This window comes from Chelonoidis abingdonii, chromosome 1 (genome assembly GCF_003597395.2).
Source record: "Chelonoidis abingdonii isolate Lonesome George chromosome 1, CheloAbing_2.0, whole genome shotgun sequence".
NCBI classification, from domain to species: domain Eukaryota; kingdom Metazoa; phylum Chordata; order Testudines; family Testudinidae; genus Chelonoidis; species Chelonoidis abingdonii.
In genome coordinates, this window is record NC_133769.1 from 217,067,225 (window position 1) to 217,092,244 (window position 25,020).

A 25,020-nucleotide genomic window follows, 5' to 3' on the forward strand; every position below is an offset into this window, starting at 1 on the left:
TTCTGCTGCAGCCTTCACCATGAGCCACTCCACTCCACCATCCATCCCGTGAACCGCTCCCGCTGTCCCACAGACTGGTCCGCTCTGCACCGCTACACTTCACTCGCCATCCCATAGGCCACTCCAACCATCCTGCAAACTGCTCAGCTCAGCTCCGTTCCAACCATCCCACAACCTGCTCTGCCAGCTGCTTAGCAATATATCTTCAGGCGCCCCCACTAGTTAACACAGCACTTGGTGATCTCAGCTCATAGTAATTTTAGCTCTTTAGTGATTTGAGCTCTTAGTGATTTCTGCTTGTAGTAGGGGAGCCCCAGTACTGGTGCACCATTGGCCCAAAGTGAATTCAGCACAGCAGCCTGTAACTAGACCCTTAATGGAATCAAAATTAGCTCTGCTCTTCAACAGTGGAGAGAGGAAGCAGCGCAGTTGGTGTTTCAGGCCCTCAAAGGGGGCCCATGCCATGAGATACAAATACCTGTCCCCAGCCTCTCTCCATTCACAGGGTTTTGGAACCCATGTCCCTTGTCTAGCGAGTGCTACTTAGTTGATGGTGAGTCCCTCTATCATAAAACAGTTCCACTGGCCTTGATTCACATAATCACGGTAAGAACACTTTATTCTTCCTGCCCTAATAACAGAGAAACTGGAGATTCCACAGCAGCCAAAGAGACCATTTGGGTGGCTGTGGGCTCATGCTAGGCGGGGTTGGTGTGCCTATGCAAACAAGACCTGCCCCTGAAATTCTTTTCCACACTCTCCACAATTCAGCACCAGATGTCAGGGTAGAGCTCATCCTGACTCTGCTTACATGATATGGCCATGAAAAAAGCTAATGTGGCCTTGGGATGCATCAGGTGAGATATTTCCACTAGAGATAAGGAGGTATTGGTACCGTTATACAAGGCACTGGTGAGACTTCATCTGGAATACTGTGTGCAGTTCTGGTCTCTCATGTTTAAGAAGGATGAATTCAAACTGGAACAGGTTCAGAGAAGGGCTACTAGGATGATCTGAGGAATGGATAACCGTCATATGAAAGGAGACTCAAAGAACTTGGCTTGTTAGCCTAACCAAAAAGAAGGCTGAGGGGAGATGTGATTGCTCTCTATAAATAATATCAGAGGAATAAATACAAGAGAGATGGAATTATTTAAGCTCCGTATCATGTAGACACAAGAATAAACGGATTAAGCTGATAGGAAGTTTAGACTTGAAATTAACGAAGGTTCTACCATCAGAGAGTAAAGTTCTAGAACAGCCTTCCAAGGGGAGTAGTGGGGGCAAAAGACATATCTGGCTTCAAGACTAAGCTTGATAAGTTTATGGAAGGGGAGGTAGAATGGATAGCCTAATTTTGGCAATTAATTTGTCTTTGACTACTAGTGGTAAATATGCCCAGTGGCTTGTGATGGTATGTTAGATGGGATGGGATCTGAGTTACTACAGAGGATTCTTTCCTAGGTGTCTGTCTGGTGAGTCTTGCCCACATGCTCAGGGTTTAGCTGATTGCCATATATGGGGTCAGGAAAGAATTTTCCTCCAGGGCAGATTGGCAGAAGCCCTGGGGCGTTTTCTCCTTCCTCTGCAGGGTGGGGCACTGGTCACTTGCTGGAAGATTCTCTGCACCTTGAAGTCTTTAAACCATGATTTGAGGACATCAATGGCTCAGACACAGGTTTGGCACAGGAGTGGGTGGGTGAGATTCTGTGGCCTGCATTGTGCAGGCGGTCAGACCAGATGATCATAATGGTCCCTTCTAACCTTAAAGTCTATGAGTCTATGGTTTTATGATTCTTAGTATCCACTCTCCCAGATCTTCCTATCCCTGTTCTGACCCGCAGCTAGCTGCTGCAACCTGGTGACTTTTACTCTGGAGAGGATCTAGTAACTTAAGAGTGAAAAAGCCTTCCAGCCTGCCAGACCTATTAGCACAAAGTTGACTGTTAATGAAGCCATTCAACAGGCATTTGCCAGCCCCCGGGTATATACTGTCAGTTTCTGACTTTACTGGCAAAAACAGTTGTGCATTACTGTAATATTTACTCAGAACATGTTAGTCTACAGGACCTTAGTTTAAAATTTGCTTTAAAAATATTTCATTAGTGAGTTGGTGAAGATTATGAAATCACATCTCTAAAAACTCCTTGTATAGATTTTTAGATGAACAATCATCTTTAGCCTTAAATTCTTGGATCTTCAGACATAGTTTTTTAAATAAATACTTCAGAAGACCACCCTTATCTAAAATACACATTTTAATTTTAATTAGTACAGTAAAAAAACTTGCTTCCAAAATCTTCCTATCCTTTCTGTTCATCTCTTTCTGTCCACCCCCTTCCCCCCCCACCCCCCCTGAAGAGAGCCCTTAAAGGGAGAACGCCCCTTTCCTTCCAGATAGCTGGACAAATGAGTTTCCGTTTCTTTACTTCTGACTATCTGATGAAATAGTTTTAAGAGAACCCTCCAGCAAAATCAGTACCTAGTAAGATATAAAATGCTTTGTTATGCCTAAAATCTTTGGAAACATTTTTTAAAGTAAGTTGGTGAAATTTCATAAACATGTCTATTTACTAAACCTCTGTGACTGATTAATTTAAAATAATGTCTTTGTTTCAGTGAGTTAAATATGTAGTAATCTGGAATGATTACTTTATGAAGGGTTAAGAGTACATTTAAAATATAAAATCAGCTTAGAAATACTGATTAAGAAAATGTAAAACAGAGAAGAGCTGCATCATGTATTCCATAATATTTAACGTTGTATTCAGCAAGACAGCTGATTCACCCTTACTGCAAAGTTTTTGCAAATAAATCTCTGACAAACTTCAGGGCATATCAAAAAACCTGCGACTGACATTTTTTATTCCCAAGTTTAGTGCTTTTAATTAGATACCTTCTGCATGTCCAGTCTTCACCATCTGGCATGCAGTGGAAAACATGCTCCATTTTCTTTAGAAAGAAATTGCAGAAGAGTGATTTTTTTTTTCAAATGTCATTTGCTTCATTTGGGTTCATGGATTTGGCTGGGAGGGGGTGAGCAGAATGGGGCAGGGAAGAGAGAAGGGAGGCAGTGGGGAGAGAGTAGGGCCTGGGCAGAGTGGGGCGAGGCCTGAGGTGGAGCAAAGGTGGAGTATGGGCAGGGCCACAGGCAGAAGAGGTGGGCTAGGGAGCTAGCCACCCCAAGCAGCAGCTTCACCCTTCGCCCATGACAGCAGGTTGGCTCCCACACACCCAGCGCACACTGCAGTGTCCTTAGGCAGGGGCCGTATTCACAGAGCTGAATGTGTTGGCACTGTGTGTTCTGCATGAGGGAGAGGGTACGGGGGTCTCTGCGGGGAGCTGCGACTCTCTGCCACCGTGAAGCAGGCTGGTATCCCTTGCTGCCTCACCCCTCCCCACCACCCTGGGCTGCAAGCCTGGGCTGCCGTCGGGCATAGGGGCACCACTTGAATAATACTGCATAGGGCCCCATAAATCCTAAGGATGGCCCTGTACTTTAGGATAGTGAGATTGTTTTACTTGCATTGTTATTATGGGAAAAAAGTGGTGTGTGTCTGGTTCCTATTTGATTTTGGTTTCTTGCATCAGCCATTTTTTTTCTAGAAGTCAGCTTTCAATACTGATTTGTTCCTAAATGAGCTGTCACCATGTGTATCAGTGCTATCTCTGACCCCTTTGTTTTGACTCCATTTTCACATCTGGCCTCTAATCAGTTCATCGCCTTGGAGGACTGAGGTGGCTAAACTTGAATGATAATTGGACTTTACGCATTCTTTATGTCCAGAATGTGTGCATCAGATCAGCATGTTAAATGTTTAAATTTTCTGGGCTAACGAGACTTTAAGGGTACTTGGCTATGTCTGATTCACCCCTCACATCCAACTTATAAGGGAATGTCTCATGGAGGAGATGATTAAGTTCAGTCTTTTGTAGTTGTTGAGCTCATATATCACCGAGTCTGAAATATGACAGATATCCAAAGCAGTCTTGTTGACATCCTAGTCTAAATATTTAAAAATTCTTTTCAGGTAATCATTTAAAATACTTGAACCACCTGAAGAGCACTGAATATACTATAAATATTGCCATTATGAAACAGGAATAAGGAACACAATCAGAATGGAGCATGAATTGAGTGTTCTAGACCTGATTAATGAAATCATTGCTAGCTGGGGAAAGAGTTTCATTTGTGTCAAGTATTGAAAGACCATCTAATCATTTGTGTTATATTTTGAAAATGCAACAATTATTACGCATTACATTGTGTATTGTATGTTGTCATTATAGTGTTCAACATACTTAAAATACTGTCCATCAAAAGCAAATATGCACATTTTAGTTTCTGTACATGCTTGAGGATTTCCCAGTTTCATATTGTCATGCAGCTAGTCTCACTGAGGGAACATTCATATTAATTTAAAAAAGTATAAAGCAGTAGCCTTGTCTCTAGCAGGAGTAATTTACATATCTACTGTACATCTCAGAAGATTTTATTTTTTGTGAATATAGAATGGTAGTTTATCCAACATTGTCTTGCTCTTTCTCGGCTGTGCAACTAAAAAGGTGTGTATGTATTTGTATGCATAGGTTTGGCAAGTATGAAAGGAATGAATTAACATAATTTGTTTATGTAACCTTTGTATAGCATGCAGTGTTACTGTTTTTGTGGTTTGAGATTGCCTTAAACACTAGTTCCTAGGGCATGCTATTAGAGCTTGCTATGTTTTTGTATTGGAACAGCTACTTTAGCCTTTACCGGCTTTGTTACTGTGTATAAACAACACTTAACTTATGTTTTGGCAGTTAATCAATTCAATCACCTACAAGAGTTCTTCAGTCCAATGTGCACACTGTACTTAGAAGGGAGAAGTTCTGCAAACCTGGATCTTTACTTTCTTCCTTTTAATCTGGAAAACCGCTATTGCACCATCATTCTGGTCAATGACCTGGTAAGAATAGGAAGTGTGTTCTGTCAATGTCTTTATATCGTAACATTGTTAATAACATATATAACAGTTATGACAACATTTGTAAAACTTTGCACCTAAGCTGTGCTTACCAAGTGCATGTCTCAGTTTGTGCAAAATGGATAACGTGTACAAAATTGAGAGTTCTGCATATGCTGTTGTGGGTAATAATTACAAGTTATATTCATGAATATGTGTTTTCTAGTGTACATAATATTTTGTGGCTGCAGTTTAGGCATTGAGTCTTGAATATTTAGCTATTTACTTTGACATTAATGGTAGAATTTTTTTCAGTATATTAACGTTTTATTTCTGAATGGGGTGGAAAGCTATGGGAGTTGGACATTGACAGGATATACCTCATTTCATCTGTAGGTCATTGGTTTAAGTTTTTGAGATGAGTAGAGACACAAAGTTTATCACCAGTTGATGTCTGTTTGGTTTCTGAGAAATAGGGTGACCAGATGTCCCGTTTTTAAGGGACAGTCCCATATTTAAGCCCTCATGCAGATGTCCCAACTTTTTCTTAAAAACAGGCAAATTGTCCATATTTTCTGACAACCCCCATCAGTATTGGTGGCCGGAACCCTGCTCGCCAGCCGCCCACCCACCAGTGGCGAGTAGGGGGTCCAGTGGCTGATGATGGGGATGGTTGTGCAAGGCTGGTGGCGGGGCAAAGCTGCATGGCCGGCCACTCCCCTTGCTGGTCCATCAGCACAGCCCCCACTGCGTGCTGTTTCAGATAGCACTTGCTGCACGCTATAAGCTTCAGTAGCTGGTGAGTGCGGGCAGATGCCAGGCAGCAGCCAGTTATGTGTCGCCTCTGCTGCCCACCCATCAGCCCTTTACATGCTTCCCCTCTCACTGTCCAGTTCCTGTTTTGCCCCTTCACCCCCTCCAGCCCTGCTGCTCTTCCATATCTCACCCCCCACCTCCATAGCAGGGTGCATCTTGCTCCTAGTGTTGTGCAGAGAACAGCTTGGCTGGCAGACTCCTTCCTTCCCCCACTGCCTGTGGCTGGGCTGGCACCCTGTGAAAGCCCAAGACGCTCCAGCCCGGGCCGCTGGTCAGAAGCCAAGCCCTGCATGTGCCAAAGTCGCACACAGTGCTGTGTGGCCTAATCAGATCAGCCACACCATCATCGGTTCATTCACCAGCACGTCCACCAATGTAGTATACGCCATCATATGCCAGCAATGCCCCTCTGCTATGTACATTGGCCAGACTGGACAGTCTCTACGGAAAGGATAAATGGACACAAATCAGATATTAGGAATGGCAATATACAAAAACCTGTAGGAGAGCACTTCAACTTCCCTGGCCACACTATAGCAGACCTTAAGGTGGCCATCCTGCAGCAAAAAAACTTCAGGACCAGACTTCAAAGAGAAACTGCTGAGCTTCAATTCATCTGCAAATTTGACACCCTCAGCTCAAGATTAAACAAAGACTGTGAATGGCTTGCCAACTACAGAACCAGTTTCTCCTCCCTTGGTTTTCACACCTCAGCTGCTAGAAGAGGGCCTCATCCTCCCTGATTGAACTAACCTCATTATCTCTAGCCTGCTTCTTGCTTGCTTGTATATACCTGCCCCTGGAAATTTTCGCTACATGCATCCAACGAAGTGGGTATTCACCCATGAAAGCTCATGCTCCAAAATGTCTGTTAGTCTATAAGGTGCCACAAGACTCTTTGCTGCTTTTGCAGATCCAGGCTAACACGGCTACCCCTCTGATACTTGACAGAATACAAAGTGTACGGGTGCTCACTTCATGTTATTATTTTATGACTAGCTCAAACTCACCATTGCTGAAACCAAGGTACTTTTCATCCCAAATCTTCTTCACTTCCACCTTACTCCATTGCTGTAAATAACACCACCCTCCTCCCCATTACTCGAGCTGTACCATGAAGATCGTTTTTGTCTGTCCCTTCTCCCCACATACCTAGACTGTTTACAACCCTTGTCACTTTTTTCTCTACATGTGGAAAATCCAGACATTTCTGTTCTAATAGCTAACAGTCTTGTCCACCAGCTGGTCATTTCTCATTTTTATTACTTTTCCTTTTCTCTGGCTTTCCAGGTCCTGGCCTCTATTTTCCTTCAATCCCATCCAAGATGCAGCTGCTAAAATTGTCTCCATCCTCCCTTCTAATATCTACCAAATATCAATGAGTATCCATAATTCCTCACCAAGTGTTAATGCATACATTTCACAATGCTATTAATCACCAGTGTGTCTTTAGCTTTCAGAAAAGACATCACTCTGTACACTCTTATAATACAGTAATATTGTATACAATCAGTTGATTCAATTGCTTATCACTCCAGGTTTAGATCCCTTGTCTTTGTAGACCGGTAAACCTTGAAATGCTTTACACCTCAAAGCAAAGATTATTTAAGCTGTTAGGAGACTCCACATGGAGTCTGGTGATGAAGGAAGCTGCAAGGTCTTTCTTCCCCCACTTGTGTTTGCTGAAATGCAAATTGTTCTGTTTCTTGCCATTGCCCTCTCTCCCCCCTCCTGTCTTGATAGTCCTGTTTCTACTTGCATGTAAATATGCAACTTTATTGTCTTTGTCTGATTGTGGGGCTGGTCAGAGAATCAAATATACTTTCCTTTGTCTAAGATAGATTTGTTTAACAGCTCCCCGACCTACCTGGTTTACACACTCTTTATCATAATTCCAGCAAATATTCATAACTCCTAATACACAATACGTACATACATCACACTAGAATATTAATGATCATTGAGTTATTGGTTTTCAAATGATACTTCAAAAGGCATATTTTGCACAAAGATTACTACAGCAGCTTGTAGGGTGTGAACACTGGGGTGCTTATTGACACAGGCTTGCAATATTATAATTGTTCCATTTGATCATTAATAAACCATAATTTTAAGAGAAGTCATGTAAAGATCAAGTTTCTTCATTTAGGTGGTGTATACCAAGGTATACAATGTGAACTCTGCTCCACCTAGTCTTACTCAGTCACCTCATTCGTGGCCACTCTATTACTTACCTTATACTCATCTCCATAACAGGCATCAGTTATTACAGTGGTGACTATTCTCTAGAGGAAGAATTCTCACCAAAGTCTGCCTGCAGTTACCATCTATCATCACATCTTTGATGCTTTCATGTTGAACAAGACCCAGTAGCAAGAGTCTAGCTTGTTTTGGAATCCATCTTTCCTCTCATATGCCACCACAGCCATTGGACCAGCTAGGCATGCTGCTTTTTAAACTGTGAAAATACCTCTTTGTTTACCTTTCTGTTGGCACTGTAGTGGTCTTTTGAAATGACAATGAAAGTTTAACTTATTTATAACAACACTTTTTAAAAACTTAAGTGATTAATTTTTAATATTCCTCTTGCTATTTAGAAGAAAAATTGAAGCTCTGACATGTCCTTCAGAAATTAATGTAGATTTTTTTTTCACAAGCATTGTGGGGGAAAAAAAATGTATTGCCTGACACAGTGAATTAATGAGACGGCCTTTAGTACTAGATCTTCATTTCTGGGGGTTGGTTCACATGCCAACTCTTTATTTAAGCAAGTAATAATCATTATAAAGTTATAGTTGTAAAAGTGTAGTGATTAGAAAGTCCAGCCCTTTTCCACCTAAATATCTTGTGGAGTGAGAAGATTCACTCTCTTTCCCCCTTCCTGTGCAATTTAAAGACTTCTTTCATGTAGAGCTTTAATTCTCTTGGAAATCATCAACTGGTATTTCCAAAAGGTTGTGAACAGAATTAGATTGTCTTGATGAAACACAGAAAATTTGCTTTAACTGTACTCCCTTTAAAGTTCTGACAGGGTCCCCACTTCAGGTGTGCAGGCTCAGAATGTAGGAATAGTAATGTTCATTACTGGTGCATACCCTACTTACATTTTGTGTCTCCCAGCCAAGGATATATGAAGGGCTCAGTCCCAACTGACACTTATTTCCTTCTAGCTGCCACAGGAAATGAATAGGAACTCAGTGATTATCTATTGTTTCCTCCATCAATCACCTTCCATTTACTCTTTTTTCTTTGAGAAGATGTAGCACTTAAAGACACAGCTTGTTGTGTTACCAAATGTACCATTGTAAACCCATGTTCTCAGTTGCTTTATAACTGCCAAATTTTAACCATTTGGGTTGAAGTTTTCATGCTTTCTCTCTACCTTGTGCAATTTTTTTTTTTTTTGGTAAAGTTTCAGCAAAATACATGCAATCATTTCTGAGTATGAAGCTAGAGAGAAACAGTTTTTTCAGAACTATTTTTTCCCAACCATTTTTTGAAAAGAACTTTAGCATCTCTGTGCTTTGAAGCAAGGATTTGAGATTTGATGAGGGGATTAACTATGCCAAATCTATATACATGACAAGGCTGACTGTGAGTTCTAGATCACAATCCTGTCCAGAAGTCAGGAAAATACATCAGTATTCTTGATTTCCAGCATTTCTCTACTGTCACCAAATAGCTGTCAATATTGTTCCACAGGATGGAATTTTTCTTTAAAAATCTTGGAAATTTTCATACAAAAAAAAAATTAAGGCTATAAAATGAAGCACTCAAAAATTTAGACTAGTCACTAAATTTCTCAAAACACTATAAACAAGATTTCTCCTGACTGTTCTGCAACATCAGGAAAAGCCTGAGCAAAAAGAAAATTGGCCTTACAGATCTTGGAAATCAACACTTTCAGATCTTGTCAAATCAAGTTTTGAATTGAGAAAGCTTCTTTGTAAACATAAGTATGTTGGTATAATTGACAGAGAAAAAATGATAATAGGATGGTGCATTAGCAACTGGTACTTTTATAAAACTAGTTGTGTATGCCAAGAGCTTTTACAGGGACCTTATGGAGCCATAACATTGTCTCGAAAGGGAATAATTTCTGTTTAAATTGGTTCCCCAGGGTGGTAATTAATTTGTGGGTGGTACACAAGTTTTGCCATGGGTTTTACTCCCCTCAAGAAAGAAGTGTTTGAGCTCTTAAACCAAGGAAAGGGAGATAAATGCCATGGAATTTGAATAATTCTCTTTTTACTAAGTTAGAAAGCTTATAAACGCTATATTTTTAGCTCTAGAGTGAAAAAAATCTCCTGAAAAGCAGTGAGTAAAGGTAAAATGAAAAACAGACTTATTTTAGGTCACTTAGCCCATTCTGCAGGAAGCATTGGCAGCGGAGGGATGGACCAACTGACCTAAATAAGTCTTTTTTTTCATTGCTGCCTGCCAAGAGTAAACAACCAACCTGAACCATACCCGTTCCTAAGCAGATTCCCACAGATTTTGCTTGTATAAACCTTAGTGTAGGCCTATAGTGGCAAATAATTTGTTAGTGGTTGACAATGGCCATATGAGATGACTACATACTCCTTTTGCTGGCATGCATGGCCACTAAAGGCCAGGGCAGTCCAAAGAAGTGGGTAATGTTAGCTTAAGGAGGTCAGGGAGTAAGGGGAGGTCACTAAAGCAGTAGGAATGTGTTTATAGATTCCTACTGTATGGAACTTTGGTGGAAGTAAGCTACCCCCAAAGTGGAAATTCTGAGGGTAACATTGCCTGCTCTCTGCTGATGTGAATTCTCCTCAGCAACATGGAACGTACTGTTGCTTGGAAGTGTAATTTACACCACCTCGAACCATTCTTTTTGTTTGGTTTTTTGGTATCTAGTTCCTACAGTCTAGGATACTGTATGCAAATAGTTTAACATGCATTTTATTGTATTTATTCTTTATTAGGCCTTCTCAGCAGTTTGAAATACCATTTGTTCATCAGTGAATATGTCCTTTCCATTTTGGTAAAACTTATTGCCCCTTTATTTCTCCCTAGATAACATTTCTGTTTACTTTCTTGTTTGTGCAGTGTTGTCATCAGTGATTTTGGCATGACTCTAGAAATCAGATTAGTTACTTAACTTAACTCCCTCAATTAGTGATGGTTTGAATTTAAAAGAAAATAAGTAGAAAATGTTCAGTAACATTAAAGGACAGTCAGAATATGTAACTAGCCCACTTTCACCCCCACTCGTTTTTCACTAGAGAACTATGAATTGGCTAACAAAATGTTACTAGTTCAAATTTTTTCCCCCAAATAGCTGAGCTGCTTTAAACTTTACAAAATATTAAAAATTCTGTAGTTTGAAATAATGTAAACTGTTTCATCCTTAAATTTGAACTATGCAGGCTGTTACTCTGTTTAAAACAACTGATTATAGAGGTTTTAAAAATGGCTACTGCATATGATCAGTATATACTTTTTTGTCTCTCTCATTTGTGGCTCGTGGTATCCTAGCTCAGGCATTTAACTGTAGTGGGATGAGTTAAAAAGAACTGAACTATTGTTATGAATTGTCCATCTCCCAGAGCAATGCAGTCAAAATTCAGAGAGACCAGGTAGTTTTAACAATTTATTGAAAATTACAACAGGATCTATATATGTGATCCTAGGCTAGAATTACAGCAAGTATATCAAATCTCTCTACTTGCTGGGTGGTCCAGAGAGGTATTCTGGCTACACCCAGATGAACCTTTTCCTCTGTCTAGAATCTATCACCACTCCACCACACAGAGAAGCTGTTCACACACATATATACTCTAAGCTAGCAGTAGTCAATAGGCGAACTGCAGGCCAAATCCAGACCACCAGACACTTTTGAACAGACACTGAAATCTTTTTATTTACTTATTATCATCATTATTGTTGTTTTTTATTATTTTCTCTTGAGTCTGGACCTGGACCTTGACAAAGAAATTTGGACCTTGACAAAAAATAATTGCTACCTCTGCTCTAGGCTATGCATATACCGAGACATGCTCAACCATGGCTCCCCTTACTGTTGGAAAACGCGAAACATACTAACATAACATTCAAAACAAGAAGCATAAATGTGCCTCACCAGGGAACACAGGAGCGTCTAAGGGTGCGGTCTGTATGGGGGCTCTCCAGTCCCCTAACACTATAGAAACTTTGATTCTGAAATTATTTGATTTTGCAAGTTTAATTTTCACCCTTACAGTTACTTATAGGGTTTTTTGTAATATGTTCATTTTCTTCTTTAAAAAAACAGTTTTAAAATAAAGGCTCTTCAAAATATATGAACCACTTATATAAGTCAGATCTTCTGTATTACTAGAATAGTTTTTCTTTTGTTTGTTTTAATGGTTTATAATTTGTTCTGCATGAACTGCTCTCTGAATTGAAATGCATATGCTCCTGTGTTTCAGGTTGGAGAATTTGTTTACCTGGTAGAGGGAACATGTGGCATACCTTTGCCTTCAGGCTTGCTTCCGATGGATAGTCCAAATGTTCTGCACATTAGCAGTACTTTAAAAGGTAGAGTAAATGAAAGGAGGAAAAATTTATTTGGGAAAACATCATCCTTTATAATGCGTTGAGCTCTCTGGCACTTAGGGGAAGGAAAATAAATACAGTGTGAAAGACGAGCCATTTAACAATGGAACGAGCCTTAGAAAGACATTGCAAAACAAATATGATCTAAAATTATTCCTTTAGTCATATGGTATAGATTGTTTTTGTTTTGTTTTGTTTTGTTTTTTGCTACCCAGACATTTTTCAAATTAGAGGTGGCTTGCAACCCTCCTAACCTGGTATGTCTCTGCAAGTAAACTAGAGTAAATTTTCAGCTTGGCCATATCAATATTTAGCTATGTAGACATCTGGCGTTGGGGCTCAGCCCTCTCAGGTGCAGCTAGGCGCCAGGGTGCCTCGCTACCAATGGCAGATAGGTCAGGGTCTAGGCCCTTCAGCAGGGGTTGCACATACAAATACTCCATAAGCCCAGGCCCTGGGTCAGGGCGGGGCAATAAGCAGTTCAGAGTTCTTGGACCTAATGCGGGAAACCTGGGAGAAACTTGGACCAGTCCCAGCCCAGGATCACCAGATATGCCAGCCGCGGCGCCAGCCCCACCACCATCGAGCGAGTGACCCCATCAACTGTCAGTTGGGTGCGGGTGCTGGGGTAAGGTTGGATGTCCCTGTGGATACATTGTAGCCAGATTTTTCCCAGACGGGAATCAACCGGTGGACCCAAGCGTTGTCGGATCAACGTCTGTCCACAGCCTGAGTCGAGGAGGGCTGTTGTCAGGTATTCCCTCAACCATCACGGGCACGGTGATCTTGGCGGCCTGAGAGCGACTGGCACGGGCTTCCTCTGAACAGACCTGGCCAAAGGTGCACTCGAATCGGGGGCAGTCCCTCTGTAGATGGCCATACTCCCCACAGGAAAAGCAGGGCCCCAGGTCCTTTCGCCCAGACCGCAGCCAGGCCCCAGGATTGTCCCCTGGAGGGTACCGGGGGCCCCCCCGTGCCGCTGGAGTCGGGGTCCAAGCGGGTCACCCTAGGGTTATCGTGGTATGGGTATGGGCCTCCGCCCCCTGATATGCAATTCGTCCGTCAGCCCGGGCGAGCGCCGCCGCCTTCTCGGAGCTAGGGTGCTCTGCCCCCGGTGGGGCCGCCCGAACCGCCTGGCCCACCGATACTTCTGCCGCGAGGAAGTCATCCATCAGTGAAACGCCGGCGGCCAGGGTCGCAGGCTGATGGCGGAGGACCCAGGCCCTTCCCCGCGGGGGAAGGATGTGGGTGAATTGTTCAAGCATCAGTTGCTCCATTATCTCCTCCACCATTCGATGTTCTGGCTGCAACCAGCGCTTGCAGGTCTCGCAGAGTTCCTGGGCCACCATACGGGGCCGGCCTCCTCTGGGGTAAGCCAGGCTTCTAAATCGCTGTCGGAACATTTCTGGACTCACATCTAGGGCGTCTAGGACCGCGGCCTTCACCCGGTCGTAATCCTGGGCTGCCTCCGCAGACAGGCCTCGATAGACCGCCTGAGCGGTTCCTGTCAGGTATGGGGCAAGGATGGCAGCCCACTGGTCGCGGACCCACCCTGTGACAACCGCCACCCACTCGAACGTGACGAGGAAGGCTTCGGGGTTGTCGCTGGGGCCCATCTTCATCAGCTGGATCGGGGGACTGGGCCTCTGGGCCCCATTCGTGCCTCCCGGAGGGGGCGGCTCCGGGGCGGACCGCAAGCTGCTGGATGCATTGGCGTTGGAACTCCTGGTGCTGGGCGATCAGCTCTTGGAGCAGTTGGTACTGCTGGGTTCCCAGTTGCTCGACCAGTTACTGCTGCTGTTGGAAGTGGGCGGCCTGCTGCTCCTGCTGCTACCGCAACTGGGCCACCTGCTGTCACTCTTGATTCTCGGTCACGAGGGCAAGGATCTGTGATGGGTCCATCTCCCTGGAGGGGATTCTCTCTCCCCCAACCCCCTTCTCGCTGGAGTCGAGAGCTCGCGCCCACATCCTGGGCGGAACTCCTCAGAGAAGGCACGATGTATAGACGTCCCGCATTGGGGCTCGGCCCTCTCAGGTGCAGCTGGGCGCCAGGGCGCCTCGCTACCGATGGCAGATAGGTCAGGGTCCAGGCCCTTCAGCAGGGGTTGCACACACAAATAGTCTATAAGCCCAGGCCCTGGGTCAGGGCGGGGCAATAAGCAGTTCAGAGCTCAGACCTGCAGCAGGGGTTGAGCAAACAAATAGTCTCTATAAGCCCAGGCCCTGGGTCAGGGCGGGGCAATAAGCAGTTCAGAGCTCAAACACTTCAGCAGGGGTTGAGCCACAAATAGTCTATGAGCCCAAGCCCTGGGTCAGGGGGGGCAATAAACAGTTTAGAGCTCAGACCCTTCAGCAGGGGCTGAACAACAAATAGTCTATGAGCCCAATAGAAAGGCCTCCTCAGGCCAGTGAGAGGGGGAGTCTGCCATCCTTGGAAGGGTGGCAGGGGGAACGCAGGCCCTCCCACTCCACTGCGCCCCAGCCCGGGGCCCTAGCAGTGGCCAAGACTTGCTGCTGTCAGTGGGGATCCTGGCCGCAACACACTGACATTGGTTCAGGCTCTCCGGGAGCCAAACCAGGGTCAGCTACCCCTGGGCCACTTCCGACCTCTCCCTCTCTGGGTACCTGTGTCTCGCTGGCGTCTTCCGGTGGGTCCCAGACTATGGGTTCCTCAGGATACCAGGCACGAGGAAGCTCAGGCGGCTCCTCAGCATACCAGGCATGGGGAGCTCGGCCACCTGCGTCTGTTCTCTTTGGCAGCCGACCTCCAAGTGAGCGCTGGGGCTGGGCTTTTATACTTCCTGTCCCGCCCCTTGACTTACGGGGGCGGGAATGGGCAGCGGTGGCTCCGCCCACATTGGCGGCTGCAGTGGTTCGGCCCTCTCAGGTGTAGCTGGGAGCCAGGGCACCTCGCTACACGCTACTTTCCAAGATGCCTCAATCTTGTAGTACTTCAGCAGTAGTTTGACACTACTTGAACCAGTACAAGCATCTCTTGCTTGTCTTAGAACTTTCCTAGATATGAAATATTGGCACTTTGTGTACACATTTATGATGTCCTGATGTGTAATCTGCAGCCTGTATTTCTGGAGAACAATGAACTACTGTAGAGCCAGAATGTCTCCGCGTGTTTCAGAAATATCTCAGTCAAAGAAATATGTAAGGCTCCTACTTTGAGTTCCTTATGGCTTCTTTACATGGTGTATTGTTGTGTATCAGCTGTAGTGCAAATTCTAGTGTGCGCCAATGGGTCTCTCACTAACTGGCCTGTGAAGATCCTGTTGGTGTGCACTAAAAGTTCCCTAGGGCATGTTAATATAGTCAAACAATACTATGTCAGCTAGCTCTAGGGAACTTTAGTGAGAACCAGTAAGGTTTTCATGGACGGTTAGTTTAATGACATGCTGGTGTACACTGGAATTTACACTCCAGCTGTTGCGCACTTATGCACCATCTAAACAATTCCTTACCTAAATTTATACAGCATTATTTACTTGATATTTCATTACACCCTTAATTTAGCTTCTGGATCTAGCTTCTGGAGAGCAATCCTGCAACTTTGTTCAATTAGTATTGTCCAAATCCACCTCCTTCAGGAGTTGTTTCTGATTGTTAATGGGCTGGGAATCTATGGTGGCAATAGTCAGAGAAGGAAAGGTATTTACGTAGAATCTGTAATTCTTTAAGTAATTATCTCTATAGCTCTTCGTTCACTGAATATAGATCCACACACCAAATTATCTGAAGCAATGACAGTTATTTGAGAAGTGACCTTTCTTTCATGGGTTGTGATTCAGACACACTCTTGCATGGCCATTTAATGAGGTCTGAACAGCACTGTCAGTACGGGACTATTTCTCATGTGGATAATGTGCCTCCAAGAGACTATGGGAGACAGGACACCTTTAAATGCAATACAATCAAAGATAAATATATCATTTATTACATCAGTTTAGGAAAGATGAAATGTAACCATCTGTATTTAACCATCTCTAAACCATTGCTTTGGGCCCATCTCTCTTTAAAATACATAGTTATTTAAACCTATTCAATTTTTTGTGAGGAAAAATCAGCAGTTTGGGCTATAAACTCCTGAGATGTTGCCCTCTAATTATAGTGAGGAGTATATTTCTGTGCTGCTTTTGGAAGTGTGTTAATCATCACCCACTCCTTGTTCTGCAACACATAGAGCCGTAGGTAATTCAAGACCTCTTCACACTCTATGAACTTGATGGCTTACATGAGCTATGCAGAGACCTTCTTTCCTCTGGGCAAGTTATCTAAAGAATTTGCTCTTCCACTCACTATCTCTAAATAAATGCTAGTCAGATTCGCTACCATAATATACAAAAATTGAAACCATTGGTGAAAAATAAGGGGAAAGTCATGTCAGACGTTACAGTATCAATGACTGTGTTCCTATTAGGTACTTTTAAAAAGATTTAGCACTTTGTAGCCCCTCAAACTGACCCATCTGTAGCCAGGGAGTGCTGAGTTTCAGAATTATGATGTCATTATGATAGCAGTAAAGTACAACATTTATAGTGAGCTCTAGGCTTTTACTTGTATTTTCTGCCCAGCGCCAGTTCCTGCCATATTAATAACTTGTGAGTTATTCAATTCAGAATGATGCATTTGAAGAGTTTATGCCTCAGCCATTTTAAAGCACATCAGGCTGAAACTTGACGTACAGATTCACAGGTGGCATGCAAATGCTAAAACACGTTAAGCTGAGCACTCTAATGCGTGACTCTGTGATATGCATTTCTGTGAGACTACAAGACTTTCCTCCATTCTTCTTCCCAGCAGCTCAGTTCCTCCTGCTGCTTGTCTCTCATTCCTCTCAATAAGATTATTGGTCATGCGTTGACCCAGACAGCAGGGCGTTTCAATAAGTGTTCCATCAGGAGCTGTTCCTGCCTCTGCTGTTCATTGTGGTGATGAAACTTACATGAAGCCGGAACAGCAGTGAAGAGGCACATGTCAACCATAAAACCCACTCTTCTGTGGGGCCTTGAGCCAACCAGCACAGCCCATGAGTGGTCTTGTGTATAAAACCTGGAATGGGATACTAGAGATCTGGGTTCCATTCCCAGCTCTAGCCTAGATTTCCTCTGTGACCTTGGACAAGTTATTTAATCTTGCTGTGTCTCACTTCCTCTGCCAAATGAGGATAAAACTCCCTTTCTGGTTGTCTTACCTAGTTAGATTGTAAACCCTTTGGGGTAAGGGGATTGTCCCTTACTGTGTGTTTGTACTGTGCTACCACAGAAAGGCCCCAATTTTAGCTGGGGGCTTTGGGTGCCAGGGTAATATAAATAAATGTATTGACGTACTCTCCAAAATGTCTTCCCACTATAGATAATGTTCCACAGGAGTAGAGAGGGAAGGGTGTGTGTGTGTGTCTGTGAGAGAGAGAGAGAGATCCCAGTAACTAACAGACAGCTGTGGAATTCACCTTCAGAAGATACTGAAACCACCACAAATTTTACTCCCTTCATATCAGTATCCTATCACTTTAACCTAACCTTCCCATCAGAACAACACTTATGAATAAATGGGAGGAGAGTGATCAGAACAATACTGATTGGGAAGGACAGGTAGAAAGATATATATGTATTCACTGTGGTTTACTTCATAATTTGTAAGGACCTCTGACACCCCAGTGACAAGGGAAGTATGAAAGCTTCAGTAGATTGTTGATAATTATTCCTCCCATAAATTTAATTAGCTGAACAGAAAATTAGTTAAAATATACCTTTTTGTTGATTATGAATAGGACCTTTCCATTTGGATTTCAGTCTGTGTTTTCAGCCCTTCTGATTGTAAGTTATAATTAGTCTAAAACTCAAAATATTATAGCAAAGCTTATGTTGTTAAATTCAGTACCTTCCGAGTTTAATGTGATATTTTTGCTTGTGTTCTGTGCTAATGAATAAAAAAGGCATACAGTTGTAATAGCAGCTGACAAATGGCTTTGTTTATTGCAGATCACAGTGCGGTGCAGCCAGTTCTGTGCTTGAAATGCGGTCTCACTGATATTCTTGAAGAAAAGCTGAAGATCCCATTGATTAATGAAGCTAGGGAGAAGGCTCTGGCCATTGCGGCACAGCAGCAGATGTCAGCTCTCGAACACAAGCGAAGAAAGGTCACAGGAACACTGGAGAGCAGCAGTGTTCGAGTTGCAATTGCAGCCTTAGGGCTGTCCAGAATTGAGGTAAAAAATACAGTAAATCTAGCAGAATATTACATACCTTCTCTTTATTTGTGAGGTTGGGTTTGTTAAATTTCAGAATGTACCATTAAATACATAAAGAAGTTATGGTCTCTCTCTCTCACACACACATACAAAGTTATTATTTTGTTTGTTCTCTAAGGCATCGCAGTATTTTGAATGTTTTTGAAAAAAAACAAAAAACCAAACTCCTCAAAAACAAGTGACATCAGTTCGTTTAGTCTGTGCTGTGTGAGTCTTCTCTGAAAACATGACTGTAAAAGTTTCCATATTCCATGTAACAGATCCAATTATTAGTATTAGTATCCTCTTTTCTTTGCTCCATTACTATGAGCTACTGTTTAACCATAAGCATATTAAAAAATGATTGATAAGAAACAAGGAACATATGCTAAGCAGGTAGTACAGATATGTTGTCAAGAGACTTTGTGACCTCCTTGCACCCTAAATGTTACTAAATTGCATTTATCCATTAATAACTTAGACATCCCCAGTGTGTTTGTCATAGTTGTGTACTGATATCTTAGCAAGAACATTATAGCATTTTTGAAAAAGTAAAATCTTATAAGCAGTGAAGTGTCAATTAGATCTTCTAGCTTTATTGTGGTACACTCAAGGAGTTCAATCCTACTTAGCTTAACTAGAGAAAGCTAAGGCCTGGTCTACACTGCGGGGGGGGGGGGGGGCGGGAATCGATCTAAGATACGCAACTTCAGCTATGAGAATAGCCGTTGCTTCCCCATTGACTCTGCTTCCGCCTCTCACCCTGGTGGAGTTCTGGAGTTGATGGGGAGCGCGTTCGGGGATCGATGTATCACGTCTAGACAAGACACGATACATCGCTCCCCAATAGATGGATCATTACCCACCAATCCGGCAGGTAGTGTAGACATACCCTGTGGGATGACTTGATTACAGTCTGTAAGTACCTACACAGGGAACTAATATTGATGATAATGAGCTCTTCAGTTTAACAGAAAAAGGTATAACAGGATCCAATAGTGGAAAGCTGAAAGTAAACAAATTAATACTGGAACTAAGGCATACATTTGTAACAGTGAGAGCAATTAACTGTTGGAACAATTTAACAAGGGCTGTGGTAGATGCTCAATCACTGACAATGTGCAAATCAAGACTGGATGCTTTTCTAAAAGATTTGCTCTAAGAATTATTTTGGGGAAGCTCCATGGCCTGTGTTATACAGGAGGTTAGATTAGATGATCACAATGGTCCCTTCTGGTCTTGGAATCTATCAATCTATTATTTAGAGACATTTCATCAGGAATTTGATCATTTCTATTGCAGTAGTGTTACTAAACTTGTAAAGACCTAGAGAATACGTTATGTTAATTTTTTTAAAAGTGAAATTTTAGTTTGTGAATAAATCCAGAATATCTGCAATATCACTGAACATACAAGTATATTTCCATTATGAAAATAAAATGTAACTGTATATCAATCATGATCCAGGCCCTGGGCTGCATATTTTAGCTCCCTCAGGATCTTGGAGCCATCTGACCATTAGGTAGATCCCTGGGCAGCTCTTTGTTATGCCAGCCTTGTAGCCATACTCAATACTCTGTGGTAGAGGATAGTACAGAGATTGCTAAAGCAGCCTTCTGCCACTAGAGGATTCCCCTATACAAGGGAAATCCTCTATTTAGCAGTTAAATTGGCTGTAACATTCCTTTGTGCTGCCAAAACTGTGCAAAGCAGTCTTAATGAGGCTGAAGAGCCTGCCTTTTACGTAATATCTAATTTAATAGGTTAAACATTGGTTCAGGAATTGTGGTCTGCTACCTGTGTTTGAGAGCATTAAGGTACGATATACATTAGTGGAAATAGTGTTATGAACAATAACTGTGGTTACTGAAAGAAAAAGAAGTGAGAAAAATTCCATATAATAGTAAAGAAAATGAAACTGTTATGCTGTTGTGTGTGTGTGTGAATGTATGGATTGTGGTGAGTAGGGTACAAAGACAACTCCCACTCACAGGTTCCCAAAGATATTGTCCAATCTCTGTGTCTCTCACTTTATGAAGTTTTCTTTTAAACACTAATATTGCAAATTAATATATATATAAAATAACAATAATCTACACTTTATACATCCATTTACAGTGTGTTCTTCACTATGGGGTGAAATCCTGATGCTGTAGAACTCCGATTTATGTTGGGGGGCATGATATACATCCATGGTATCTAGCCGTAAGTTTCTTCCTCTAGGATGCTAGCTTATAAGTTTCTGGGCTGACATTTTTTGAGTGTTTCATACATAATGCTTCTGTACCTTTTAATTCATACTTCACAAAGAATCTGCTGTACTGGAGCATTAGCTCTGGATTTAGAAAGGCCTGGGAATAGTGGAAGTAAGTATAGTGTCTTGTACCAGTAGTCATGCTAAAACCTAATGAGAGTCCTAATATGATTTGAAGCTTAGAGTAGTTGATGAGAGTCAAGATTAGGTATGAATATTTAATGGTGAGATGTCAAAATATTTGAACTGTCATATTTGAGAATCAATAATAAAAAAGCATGAAGTGAATATAATCTGCAGAGAGAGCCCTTTTCCTTGCACTGGAAATGTTCTTTTGTCAAATATTACTTCAAGAGAAATATCACGGGGCTTAGCTTTGATTGATGCAGAAGAGATTTATTTAATAGATTAAAACCAATATATTTCTCTATTTGGTAAACCACTGTAAAGTTTAAACTCTGAAAAGCGATCATACTAAAGTCTCAAAATTCACATATATTGGTCACATAAAAACAGTCCGTAGTGTAGAAATTATGGAAGAGTTTATTGAAGAAGCTTGTGAGTAGTTATGTTTTACAATTTAGTCTGAAGCTCAAGGGCTACATTCTGGTTTGATGTCAGAATTGCCTAAAAAATCTGTAGTTTAGCAAATGTATATCGATTTTTGAAGTCCTTTAGAAAGGTTTTTGTAGATTAGTGCCTAAGTAAAGAAGCTTTTGCTGCAGATCCAATCACACATATGAACAGAAGGAAAGGTGCTATCTACATTATTATTGCTTGCCATCCCTACTTTGGTACCTCTAAAACCGAAATGATGTAGTTCTTTATTCTTAGTAATGGTTGTTTGCCTTTTATTTTGTAATTCTGTTAAGGAGCAGAGTTGTAACTGAAGAACTTGTCCTTGGGAGTCAAAGGAAAAATGCAGGGTCATTTCTGTACAGTATGTGACCGTAGCCCTTATGCATAGATGGCTGAATGTCCCCTCTATTTTTGGGCCACTTTGCTAAAAATTCTCCTGGTAATTATTTCTTCTTGTCATACAAAGAGCAATTTAAGCAAGTCCCTGGAAATTGTGTTTATTAGATGAATAATGCATCTATAGCGCTCTCCAGTGAAACTCTGATTATTTACTTATTCCATTGTACTCCTGCCCAAAGGCTCTAAATCAGGACTGGCACAACATTGTGTCAGGCAGTGTACAAACAAAGTATAGGAAGAGACAGTTCCTAATCCTTGAGAGCTTGGGATCTAATGAACACAGAAACAAAAAATGGGTGGGAGGAAAGGGATAAAACATACAGATAAATGATCGAGGTGATGACCATTATGTGAATGTGTTTTTATTAATGGCGAGTGAGGGGGAAATGGTAGGGGGGTGTTATATAAACAAAGATGATAGGAGAAAAGGAAAGGGAAGGTGAACACTGAAAAGAGAGGAAAATAGAGTGGAGCAGGGCAGGTTGGGAAAGCTGCCAGAGAAGGGATTGCGATGAGTGGAGGAAGCGGGGGGAAGGGGGATCGGAAAATCAACAAACAGTACAAAATGTCCAGAATCCATAATATAAAATGTACTCTGGTGTCACCACTGGTTCTGGGAGCTGTGTAGGTCTGGAAACGCGGGTGGGCCCCAACATGGTCCCTTCCCTGTCTTGGATCTTCATTGCTGCCCTCTGTCCCCAGTGACTGTCTCAACCTTAAGAAGCACCTGCCTGTCTGCCTCCTACCCCATATAACTGTGTGGAAAGCGTTCTTGGGACCCAATGCCTGATTAAATCCTAGTTGAGTGAAGTAATGTTGGGGATCCAGCTGAGGCTCTCCCATCCACCAGCTTCTGCTGTGCTGGAGTCTCTGCTCCTGGGGTCTTTCAGCTCTTTCACTTGGAGATGCTGGGTTATTGTGACCTGGTGCCTTGGGATGGTGCGGGTGAGCATTTATACTCTGCCAGAGTTCTGATCTAGGGGAGGTGAGCAAGAGGTTCTATCTTGGTCTTTATCCAGCCTCACCACTGCTCTGCTATCCTGACCCAGAACATTGTGGGAGTCCTCTGTTACAGATGCTTGGCTCTGACCATGGTTCTTCTCTTACCAACCCGCCCCCAATCATGTGACTCTAAGAGGATTTGGTGCATTTTAAACAGTACATTTTAAACAACAATAACAAAAAACATCTTGGGTCTAATTCTCGTCTCAGTTGCATTTTTTAGAAATGAGATCATAATTGGGCCCATAATCTTTTTTTTGTCTTACTGCTCAGTGTTTGACTTCTATCAAAGTGAAAGGGTGGTGTGTGTGTGTTAATAGCATGCTATACACAAAACCACAAATAAACTATATAGATTTTAATACATCATTCAGGCAGCATCTGTTGATGTACAGTGAAAGAGGATACAATGTCCTCATTTCGGAGAATCTTTGAACACAAAAAAAATTTGAGTGGTTAGAAGTCATAGGCCGGAAGATAAAAAGAGAGTTAAAAAGATATTTGAAAATCATTGAGACAATTAGGTCCAGGGAAGCTCCCACACTGCCTCAGTCACCTGTAGCATTAGAGTCTACAATGCACAGAAAAGGGGGATGGCATACTTGGGGAGCAAACAGGATGGGCTGCAAAACAGAAAAATTCAGAATGACAAGGATGGCTAATCGCCAGAGAATATTAATAAATTAATGAAGTCTGATGCTTGTAACAAAGCCTATTTTTCTATCTGCTCATACTGCAGACTCACCCTGGGAACTGAAAGTCAATTATGTTCTTCACCAGTAAGAACAATTTCACATTTTCACATTTTTCACATTTTGGAACATCATTAACAGTTACGTTGATGCATGTGCCAGAATAAAATGTGCCTCGCTCTCTTACAGTTGTATTGGCTGTCCAGTGATAACTGGAGTAAAAATTAATAAACATTTGTGTTTATTGCTAAATAAGCAGATATGATTTGGAATACATACAAAGGGAACAGATCTGTTGAATAACAAGGTACATTTTGTCACCCTTCCAGAGTTAACCACTCCTTTGTTGTCCTCCCCTCCCCCATAAAAGTTTCAGGCTTCCTAGCTGTCTCCTCTCTTGGGCGGAGATTTGCATCAATCTGTCTCTCAAGACTGCAGGCTTAGGCTTGCAGTCCCTCTGCGCTTCACTGTGATTTCCCCAACAGGTCTGACTGGGTCCAACATCTGTGGCTAACCTTTCTCCAGGGGCTACACCCAGTTACCAAATATATCATTGCAAAGGCCCTAGCAAAATATATTTATACTTAAGATGAAACATTACAGAGTAAACATATAAAAAAAAATTCCTTTGTGTATCCTAAAAGCTTATCAGAGATCACCCATTGGTCTTATGGGGCCCCAGTAAATGAAGGTTTTTCCAAACCTGCCACAAGGATTGGGATCCCCCGGTCCCTTGGGCAGAAAGTCCTGTCTGTTTGCTGAATCAAAAGAAGGCCTTGAGTTTGTTTAAACTCAGCCTTTTATATTAAAAGTATCTTCTTTGTCCCTTGGTCTCTGATACCTTTTTGGAGTTGTTTACAGTTTCAGCATCTATCCCTAATCAGCCCCCACAGTTTTTAGTTTCTGGAGGAGTTGTGATAAACTTCCCCCTCCTGAAGTTGCATATAGTCCTTGGCTAACAATGGTATATAAACCATTCACAAACTTAATACAATATGTTCACCCAAAGATATTGCATGGTCTTGCAATATCTGTCACACCTTTTATGTAGTTTTTTTTCCCTGAATACGGCTGTACTTTATATCAACAAGTATTAGCCTTTTTTTTTAAAAAAAAAAAGATTATATTGATCTAGTTATGACAGTCAAAATGTTTACCACCTTTAATGAAGTTTGACCATTTCATATTTCATGTCAGATCCATGACAGCTATATTTTTCTCATATTTTAAAAATAGGGGAGAAATGTGAGCATAGACCCCCCAAATACTTAAATGCTTATGAAAATCATGATAATTTCTTCAAGATCCACACAATTTATTTCTATATGTCCAGTGTTTCCACTGAAAAATTTGCTACCAAATAATTATATTATTATTAAATTTACCTGAGTTTCTCCAATTATATTGAATTTCTGACCGCAGCAAAATATTGGACAATCATCTGATATCAAAAGCTTCCAAGCTATGGCTGCCAGTTTGTTATCCAAATACCTCATAGGTTTGGATACAGAATAAACAGATGAATTTATT

General features: G+C 42.0%; 1 protein-coding gene across 3 annotated transcripts in view; it reads left to right on the forward strand.

Annotated features, from left to right (window-relative positions):
• Window positions 1-25,020, forward strand: part of CFAP47 (cilia and flagella associated protein 47) — a 761,390-nt gene that overhangs the window by 332,095 nt on the left and 404,275 nt on the right. For all 3 annotated transcript variants that reach the window (XM_032799255.2, XM_075059737.1, XM_075059740.1), the window contains exons 42-44: window positions 4,807-4,952; window positions 12,200-12,308; window positions 18,317-18,543. In XM_032799255.2, the coding sequence (XP_032655146.1) occupies window positions 4,807-4,952; window positions 12,200-12,308; window positions 18,317-18,543 (482 nt within the window). The remainder of the gene's footprint in view (window positions 1-4,806; window positions 4,953-12,199; window positions 12,309-18,316; window positions 18,544-25,020) is intronic.